The 9,674-nt window shown below is 42.0% G+C and overlaps 1 protein-coding gene across 10 annotated transcripts in view; it reads left to right on the top strand.

Annotated features, from left to right (window-relative positions):
- LOC123933429 (transformation/transcription domain associated protein) overlaps window positions 1–9,674 on the top strand; it is a 114,288-nt gene that overhangs the window by 3,180 nt on the left and 101,434 nt on the right. For all 10 annotated transcript variants that reach the window (XM_045992564.1, XM_045992573.1, XM_045992572.1 and 7 more), the window contains exons 3-6: window positions 62–111; window positions 5,433–5,543; window positions 7,002–7,106; window positions 8,066–8,149. In XM_045992564.1, the coding sequence (XP_045848520.1) occupies window positions 62–111; window positions 5,433–5,543; window positions 7,002–7,106; window positions 8,066–8,149 (350 nt within the window). The remainder of the gene's footprint in view (window positions 1–61; window positions 112–5,432; window positions 5,544–7,001; window positions 7,107–8,065; window positions 8,150–9,674) is intronic.

Here is a 9,674-nt window from a genome sequence, read left to right as displayed (position 1 = left end):
AATTTTGTGAAGATCTTTAATGTAATTTCCATTACCTGACGACTTGTTTTGTCATTCACAGCTGATGAAACAAAGTTAAAAATGATGCAAGAAGTTAGTGAAAATTTTGAGGTATGAGCTTAATGTATATATTTTTTTATTACGAGGTAAATATTTATGTGAACTTGCCAGTCATTTCTTTGTCAGTCTTACTAGTGAGTCAAAAATCATTCTGTTAATGTGATTTATGTTATTTCAGAACTGAAATTTGATGTGTGCACAGCGTTGTCCAGCTTCTTTACACTAATGACTGTGAACTTCAGATAAAGTTGAGGGATGTTGCTTTGGTTTTGGTGGTTAAACTTTTTTCCATCTTGAGAGGCATAAACTTTCAGGATGCCCTCACACTTACATTGTAGATTCATTACTTTCAGGTTTGTTACTGTGGACTGAGAGCACTTGTATGACCTTGACCAGTTCCTCTTTCCGAGCCTCATGTTCTGCGATTTCCCAGCGGACCGTGGGACCTTGGGCTCTGTTCACTTTTCTTCGGTCTTCCCTTTGTTCTCTGGATCGGATGATTTCCATTATCTGCCCTCAGGTTTGCTGTTTCTGTGTCTTCTCCAGTTGGCTGAGAGGTTGTAAAGTTTCAGTTTACTTTTTATATTTTTTTTGTTTCAGTTCTTGTACTTTCAGTTTTAGAGTTTCCATTTGGTTCTTCTTTCAGATTTCCCTTCTTCAGGAGATTATAATCATGTACCAACATCGTCTTGTTGTTGTTATTGTTCTCGGACTATTTTATAACGACTGCGTTAAAGTGTTTGCTAAATCCAACATTTGGGCTAGATGAGGGTTAGTTTCTACTGACTATGGGTCACGTTATCCTGTTTCTTGCATTGTCTAGTAGTTTTTGATAATGTGGCGAATACTGTATGTGAAGTATAGGGACTCTGGATTCTGTTACCTTCCTCTGAAGAGTACTGATATTTTGATTGTGATAGGCAGTTCAGTTCCTAGCTGATCTCCTCGAACATGTGTAGGCTTGGCTTTATGCTGTGGCATAAGAGGATCCGTGGAAAGCTAAGGTGTTTACCAGCTCTCTCTAACTTGATGGGATTCAGCCTCCAAACTCCAGCTCCCCATGGATACCATCACAGGTTGATTTTAGGCTTGGCTTGTTTTAGAGATCTAGAATAGGTCTTCCTCTAGGACATGGTCCTTCCTCAGCTGGATGTCTGGGTGGGTTTTTGTTTTGTTTTGTTTTGTTTTGTTTGTTTTCTTTCTTTTTTTTTTTTTTAAGATTTTATTTATTTGATAGAGCTCACAAGTAGGCAGAGAGAGAGGAGGAAGCAGGCTCCCCGTGGAGCAGAGAGCCTGATGTGGGGCTCAATCCCAGGACCCTGGGATCATGACCCAAGCCGAAGGCAGAGGCTTAACCCACTGAGCCACCCAGGCGCCCCTTGTTTTCATTCTTTTAAAAAAGATTTTATTTGAGGGACGCCTGGGTGGCTCAGTTGGTTAAGCTGCTGCCTTTGGCTCAGGTCATGATCCCAGGAATCTGGGATCAAGTCCTGCATCAGGCTCCTTGTCCAGCAGGGAGCCTGCTTCTCTCTCTGCCTCTGCCTGCCACTCTGCCTGTTTGTGCTCTCTCTATGACAAATAAACAAAATCTTTAAAAAAAAAAAAAAAAGATTTTATTTGATAGCTCAAGTAGGCAGAGCAGCAGGGAGAGGGAGAAGCAGACTCCCTGCTGAGCAGGGAGCCCAATTTGGGGCTTGATCCCAGGACCCTGGGATCATGACCTGAGCCGAAGGCAGCCCCTTAACTGACTGAGCCACCCAGGTGCCCCTGGATGTCTGGGGTATTAAAGAGGTGTTAGGAACGTGTTTGCACTGTGTCCAAGCTGGAACCCCACCATCCTACAACATTGCTGGGCCTCTTGTACCTCTTCAGATATCTCAGTCCCAAAGATGTCAACTGTCTGGTAAGGTTCAGGTTGTCTTACCTCATCTTACTTATACGTGCAGTCCGGTCCTCAGTCAAGGTCTCAGAGAAGACCATTCCCCGTAGTTTTGTTTCTCTGGGGCTCTGCTTTGCAGATTCTGGCCACCTGGACTGCTTGGAATTCTTGTTAGCTCTTCACTTTGGCAGGGCCTTCCTGCTGAGCCCCAGTCAGGACGTCCAGAGGGACGCAGGCTTAGAGCCATGGTGGCCATATAAGCTCCCCTTCTCCTGGAGACTGTGGTCTGGCCCTGCCTCCTGTTCAGCATCTGAAAACCATTCTCTGTTTTTTTTTCTTTTTTTGTTTTGTCCAACTTTATGGTTAGTTGTGTGCTGTTAGTTTCATAGGCAGGAGAAAAAGTCACATTTCTTATTTTTAATGTGGGGATAATAAAACATTTCTCAGTTAATGTGATTAAGAACAGCAGATAAAATGTATTTAGCTTTTGGCATGGTCATTTGAATTACAAAGGATCAAATAAATGCTAGTGGGATTGAATCAGGGCCCTACTCTGTAGCACTGGATAGTATTTCCGTTCAGTGGGAGGTTTTTTTGGTGGTTTTATTTTAAGTAGACAGTTTTTAAGGACTTGTTGCCTTGAACTGAGCTGGGGGAAAAAAAATCCTGAGATATTTCAAGATTGAGCTAAAGAGCTTTCTCTTCTGCCCAAACTGCTAACGCAAGCTGTTAAAAACAACAACAAAAAAACACACCAAAAAACAAAAAAGCTAAAAAAAAAAGAGGTGGGAGGGAGGACGTGATAGGCGTGCATTCTGCATTTTTGGAAGAACTGCTAAGTGAGAACCATAGCCTCAGCGGCTTTGAGAGGATGAAGTCATGGGGAGCTGGTGATCCCACAGAAAGGAGCGCTTGTTTCAGGCCTCTGCGTGTGGGCCTGGGGCTGTCTGCTGTAAGTGTCCCACCCCTTTTTCTCCTGTCTGGCAGTTAGCAAGTTAATTTCTGACTTTGGTCACAGACACATTGATTAAATTCACAGAACTAAAGGGCAGTGAAGCAGTATGTATACTTGGGGCTTTCGAAAATTGTGACTTTGGAAATCTGATAGAAACATTGGCCTTCCATGAAATTCAGATGACTAAGCCCTTCAAAGGGTTAAATACTAGAATGACCCATAGTAGGTAATTCTAAATTACCACCACTAGCACCCCAGAAGAATATTGGAATGAGGTGAGTGAAATTAACAAAAGAAAAATCCCAATGTTTTCAGGAGTCTTAAATACATTTCACTAAGCACTTAGGAATAAAATTGTGGGCTAAGTAAAGGTTTTATGGGCCATCTTTCAGGACTGGAAATAAAGGAACCTTCAGGTTAGAATTCCCATGAAAAGTTCATTTGGGTCAAAAAGCTGGGGGCTGAGTTGAAATCCTGTCAGAATAACCAGGCAGCTTGTTGAATGAATCTTTTTAATCAGAGGAACTTGAAACTGTTGAAACCTATGGAAGCAGCGGTCGATATGGACTCATGTGCCAATGATCTTGATTTTTTGGTAAACGTGATAACGTTGCAGTGGGAATCTTCTTGTTCCTTAAGTCCTTGAATGTGGGTATTTTTAAAAAGCCTTAAGCTTTGGGGGTTAAGGTTCCTGCCCTCAGTGAATTCCCAGCCTGTTTGGGGAGAGGCTGGGAGGTACCTAAGGGCTGTTCCCACCAGTGTTCCGTGTGAATGGAGTCCTGGGTTGGGCCTGGGAGCCTGGTGCTCAGGCCCACGTTCCAAGAATCCCACTTTCTTTCTTGGCTCCTGTGACAACACTTCCTTGGTTTTCATCCGTTCCTTCTCTTCCTTCATAGACTCCTCTTCCAAGATTACTTTATAATGGTAGAAACTCCCACATCTTTATCTGAGCCCAGATCCACGTCTGGAGTTTCAGACACTTGTATTTAATTAACTGCCCAGATGCCTCCCTCAAGGGCCTGTCAGGCTCGTGATAGTAACAGCCGAACCCCTTGCTCTCACGCTCCCACCTCCTGCGGGGCTCAGCTAGTTTACATGCCTTTTACGTCTGTGCTTTCTCATAATTTTGTGCCTTTGCATAGGCTTTTCTTAGAACCTTCTCTGCCCTTGGTTCCATCCAGCACTTAGTGTTCCGTTAGTTGCCAGTATTTCCTCCATCATCATTCTGTATTGTTCTTTTTTTTATCTGTTTTCCCAGTACATGACTGCCTCCCCCATCTGGGAGGGCATGAATTGTATCAACTCTCTTCTCTCTCTCTCTCTCTCTCACTTTCTCTCTCTCTCTTTTTTTTTTAAAGATTTATTTACTTTTGAGAGCGTGCACATGGGCTAGCATGAGTGGAGGGAGGGACAAAGGGAGAGAAGATTCCTAAGCAGACTCCCCACTGAGCATAGAGCCTGACATGGGGCTCGATCTCACGATCCCGAGATCTTGCCTTGAGCCAAAGCCAAGAGTTAGTTAGATCCTCAACCGACTGAGCCACCCGGGTGCCCCTCTGTTTTCTTCGTCTTATCCCCACTGAGCACATGATAGAGCCTCAGTGACTGTTGAGTGGGCAAGTGAGGCCTTAAAAGGGGAAAGGACTTGGCTGTTAAAGACACTCAATTTCCAACCACTTCTAAAGCCCATGGACTGACACTCAGCAAGTTTTATGACCTCTCTGAGCCTCTTTATCCGTGATATGGAGATAATACTTCCCCTTGGGCTCACGAGGACTGAGTGAGAAAGAATAAGAACAACACAGCTCAGTATTTAGCACACGGGGGCTCTGGTAATAACACTTGATGATATTAATGACCATTTACCGGAGAGCATTTACTGCGTCCTCAATTAACTCACATAACCTCCACGTCATTCCGTAAGGCGGGAAATGATACACAGTCATCAGATTGGGGCGTGGTCACTGCCTCGGGTTCCCACTTCCTAAGCGGGATCCAGAAACTCCTTAGGACGCATTTTACTGCACCGTCTCCAGACTGGATGTTCATTTCCAATTCTCCTCTTAAAGTCAGTGCTGGGATTAATAATAGATGAGGTTAGATTACCATCTAATTAATATGGATCTGACCAATAAATTTGCTTTTCAAAGTAGAAAAAGGTGCCAGTTTGTTTAAGCTCTTCATTTTCCGCTTGAAGATGCTAAGATCGAGAAGGCAAAAGATTTTTCAGAAGGCTCAAACTTGGGCTGTGGCAGAGCCAGTCTCTAGGACAGGCGCCAGATTCCACCTTTCCCCCAGCATTAGTATGTGTACTTTGAACAGTAAATTTTAACATTCCCTTCCTATCTTAAATTGTATTTCAGAAGCAGTGATCATTTTACTTAAAAGTGTGTTATCACTGAAGCGTCTAAAAGCATTAAAAATTACTGTTGGCTTCGCTAACACGTTTTATATTTTCTTGAGCTTATAATACATGAATTTGGAAGGAAGGTATGTCTGCAAACTTAATGGGATTTTCTTTTATTTTTGCATAATTAGAATGTGACATCATCTCCTCAGTATTCCACGTTCCTGGAACATATCATCCCTCGATTTCTCACATTTCTTCAAGATGGAGAAGTTCAGTTTCTCCAGGAGAAACCAGCCCAGGTAATCTGTTCAAAAATGTCGGGGAGCGGGGGTGTGTTGTGCTGTATGATCACAGGCATTTATGAATTAAAATACCTGAGAAAATTTAGGGTTCCACTTTATTATTTTTTTTATTTTTTTATTTTTTGAAGATTTTATTTATTATTTATTTGACAGACAGAGATCACAAGTAAGCAGAGAGGCAGGCAGAGAGGCAGGCAGAGAGAGAGGAAGGGAATCAGGATCCCTGCCAAGCAGAGAGCCCGATGCAGGGCTCGATCCCAGGATCCTGGGATCATGACCTGAGTCGAAAGCAGAGGCTTTAACCCACTGAGCCACCCAGGCGCCCCTAGGGTTCCACTTTAAAATAAGGTTTTGTCATATAAGGATAACTCTGCCCCCAACCATGCCTCATCAGTTAAGGTTTTAATTTACGTCATTCACGTTTGCCAGCTGGTGACGTGTACACTGAGTTCAAATATCCACAAAAAGAAGGAATGATCCTTTAGTGACCCTCTCCATACCTAGTGCCTGCCTCTGCTCTTCTAGTTACAGTTCTCGTAACTTCTGACCAGTTTTTTGGTTTTTTTTTTTAAAGATTTTATTTATTTATTTGACAGGCAGAGATCACATGTAGGCAGAGAGGCAGGCAGAGAGAGAGGAGGAAGCAGGCTCCCCGCTGAGCAGAGAGCCCTATGTGGGGCTGGATCCCAGGACCCTGAGATCATGACCTGAGCCGAAGGCAGAGGCTTTAACCCACTGAGCCACCCAGGCGCCCCTGACCAGTTTTTATCTGTATCCCTGCCCACTCTTTGCACCCCCTTCCCCACCTTGATTGTTTGAAGTCTCATACCAATTTTTTCTATGAACAAATACATAAATATATATTATATGTCAATATCAATAAGTCTTTAAAAATTGCCATAATGCCAGTGAAAGTTATTGCCAAATAAAGTTATTGCCACATTTTTATGTTGTACCAGTTGAAGGCCCACACCTTTGACCTGCCTTTCAGTTGTCGGCTCTATCGCCTGAATCCTGAAAGCTTAGTCGGGTTGTGTAATCGGTCATCGGACCCAAGGGGGATCTGGAGATAGGACCGTAGGAAGCAAACTCTGTTGGCGGAGACCCCAAACCAAGTTCTGTTTGTGCGGGGCTCGTTCGTGTGAAACCCTCCAGACGTTCACACACTGGGGCCCTTCCTAACCAGGGAGTAATGATTAGTTGTGGAAGAGGGAAAGTTGGACTTGGTTCATTCGGTGCACAGCTGTAGAAATCTTGAAAACAGTGGTTTGTGGTGCATACCTGGGATAACATTTTAGTAATTCACAGCATTATTTTTTGAAGTGGGGTCTGTCTTGTAGTTTGGCATTTCCCAGTGCTGGCTGCAGATAGCTTTGTACCTTACAGAGTGTGAAAGAATGACTTTGGGACTTTTGCGAGGATTTGATACTGACCTTTTTTATTTTCCCTCACCAGCAACTGCGCAAGCTAGTACTAGAAATAATTCACAGAATACCAACCAATGAACATCTTCGTCCTCATACAAAAAATGTTCTGTCTGTGATGTTTCGCTTTTTAGAGGTAATCTTTGAGATTTTTTGTTCCTTAGCCATATCTTGATTGTCAGTGGTTTTCTTATTGTGGAATCTAGTATTACACAACTGTTTCCCCTTTCACTAAAGTTCTGATTCACATGAGTAAAAATTTTCTTGTTGTCTGTTTTCCCCCCATTTTGCTGACCAAATTACGAGGCAGTAGTATTAATTGAAGATCGTTTGTTTTGAGTCGGCAGGGAATTGACTACCTATGGTGGAAATCTTTGGAAAGGGCTGGACTGGTAAACTCAGAGGTGCAAGGCTTTGAGTTCGTGCTACTTTAGGCACAGTAGATGCTTATAAAGAGTTTCTCTGATTCTTCTGGTGAATCTGTCTGGCACCTGTCTGTTACTTTAGCCTCGAAAATTGTTTTCTTGCTGTTCTTAATGACGATATGTTTAGAATTCTGTTGTGCTTCTGGGCTCCTTGGAAGGATGAGCTTTGGAGGGGGTAGAGTTGGCTTCAGATCCGGCTCTAACTCATGTTGGCTGTTTCATCTTAGCCATGTGGCTTACCTTCTCTGAGCACTAACTTCCTGTGGGTAAGATGGGGAAGACACCCCATTCCAAGAGCGTAAAGTGTTTAGCCAATGGTCCAATAAAAACCTACTGGGTTTTTCTGACAACATTTTCAAGCAATGAAGAAGTGTCATTTGGACCACTAAGACCTTCGCTCATAGTGTGACCTGCCTTAAGTGCCGTTTTTCATCGGTGGGAGTATTACTTTCCAAAGCTTACTCGTGGGATGCCCTTCATGTGGTCCACCAAAGACCTCAAAAGCTTCTTATCTGAGATAATAATGTTCTGTGTTCCACAGATCGAATCTGAGTTGGCTGATGTAGGGTGTGTATGCAGAAAAATGCTTGGAAGATAGTCTGTAATCTTTAGATTAAGATAACCTCAGAAGTATAACTCTTTTTTAAATGCCTTTTGTTTTTTTTTAAAGACGGAAAATGAAGAGAATGTTCTTATTTGTCTAAGAATAATCATTGAGCTACACAAACAGTTCAGGCCGCCCATCACACAAGAAGTAAGTGTTTATCCGGATGGCATTTATGAAAGTCTGTCAACAAGGTTTTTCCCTACTGTGTGGTTTATTTGCTCTCTTAAAATTGACAGGAGATGTGCTGCGTTCAAGAAAAGGATACCTAAGTTTGGGGGAAATTCTTTACAGGTTTCACAGTGACTTTTTTCTTGACAATGTTTACATGACTATTTGGCTGAATTTGTACATTTCTTTGAAATGTGGTAAACTACCAGACTGGCAGGGCTATTTGGGTAATTCTGGTATTTCCACATGTGGTGTGCTAAAAGGCTCCAGTCATTTTATGCCCTGCAGTGGTTTAAGATGTGGGTTCTGAAGTCAGAACTGGCTTGGAATCTCAGCCTTGTAATTAGGAGGTAATAACATTGTAAGCGTCTAGCCTTTTGGAGCCTTTATTGTAAAATGAGGATTCTCACAGGACATATCCTCAAAAGGTGGCTTGAAGAATTAAAAAAATTTTTTTGGAAACACATAAAATTACAATCTGTATATCCTAGCAAACATACTCTCCCACAAAGTGCCCGTTTTTTATACTCATTCTTTATTGGTTCAAGTTAGATGTGGAAGAGGTCATAGTGGGCAGTAGCCACGTTCATATAACGAGAGTGGAGAATCAGTCAAAAATCAGGTCTTCTTTAAGGAAGTCATACAGGAGTAAAATATAAATGTAGCGAGTGTGAGAAAACCTTTGATTCTGTGTCCTGTTCTCTATGACACCAGAGAACTCATACCAGTTAAATATGTGGGTATGCAATAAATAGGGAAACATGTAGATTTTGTGGAACGGAAGACTTCCCCATCTGGAGTCAGGATCCTTTAGCAGACTTTTAGCGTATCAAATAAACCCCCTGCTTTTCTAACTGCATTTTGATTTTGCCTATCAAAATGCCACTCAGTGGTGGTTGAAGTCTTGAAGATGGATGAGGAGCCACTTATCACCCTGGAGTATTTAAAGAATGAAATAACAAAAGTTACAGTTCTTAAGAGTGATTGGTACCTGTGTAGTAGGCACTAAACAGGCTGTGTTAGCCCTAATTATGATACTTTTTTCGGTTGGGAACCTTAGTAGCCTGTTGTAGATTATTGTGAAATTAAAAGAAGATGAAGTAGAATTCTTGTCATCTGAAGAAAACTAATGTCTTTATTTCTGTTCTTTTTACAATGTATATTTTCTGTATAAATGTGATAGTATTGGATGTGGCTTTTGTTTCCCGAAATCCAAAAAAATCATCATACAAGGTATGATCACATCATACAAGGGTGTTTTCCAATCATGAGAAGTCCTTTAGAAAGGTAGTTTTTAATGGATGTGTAATAAATTGTCTTTCTTATGATGCCCTTGTGTTTGGATATTTAAGGTATTTCAGAATTTTTATTTTAGGACTGTTGGTGAGTATCTTGTTATCAACAAGTTATTATCAGGTTATTTCCTGGACTGTGTTTGTAAGAGCTGGGTTATCAAGTCAAAGGTGTCAATGCTTTAATGCTTCTGATAGATACTGTCAGGTCG

The sequence above is a fragment of the Meles meles genome, chromosome 21, assembly GCF_922984935.1.
Source record: "Meles meles chromosome 21, mMelMel3.1 paternal haplotype, whole genome shotgun sequence".
NCBI lineage: Eukaryota > Metazoa > Chordata > Mammalia > Carnivora > Mustelidae > Meles > Meles meles.
The sequence above is the reverse complement of the archived record's forward strand: the minus strand, read 5'-3'. Positions and strand labels throughout refer to the sequence as shown.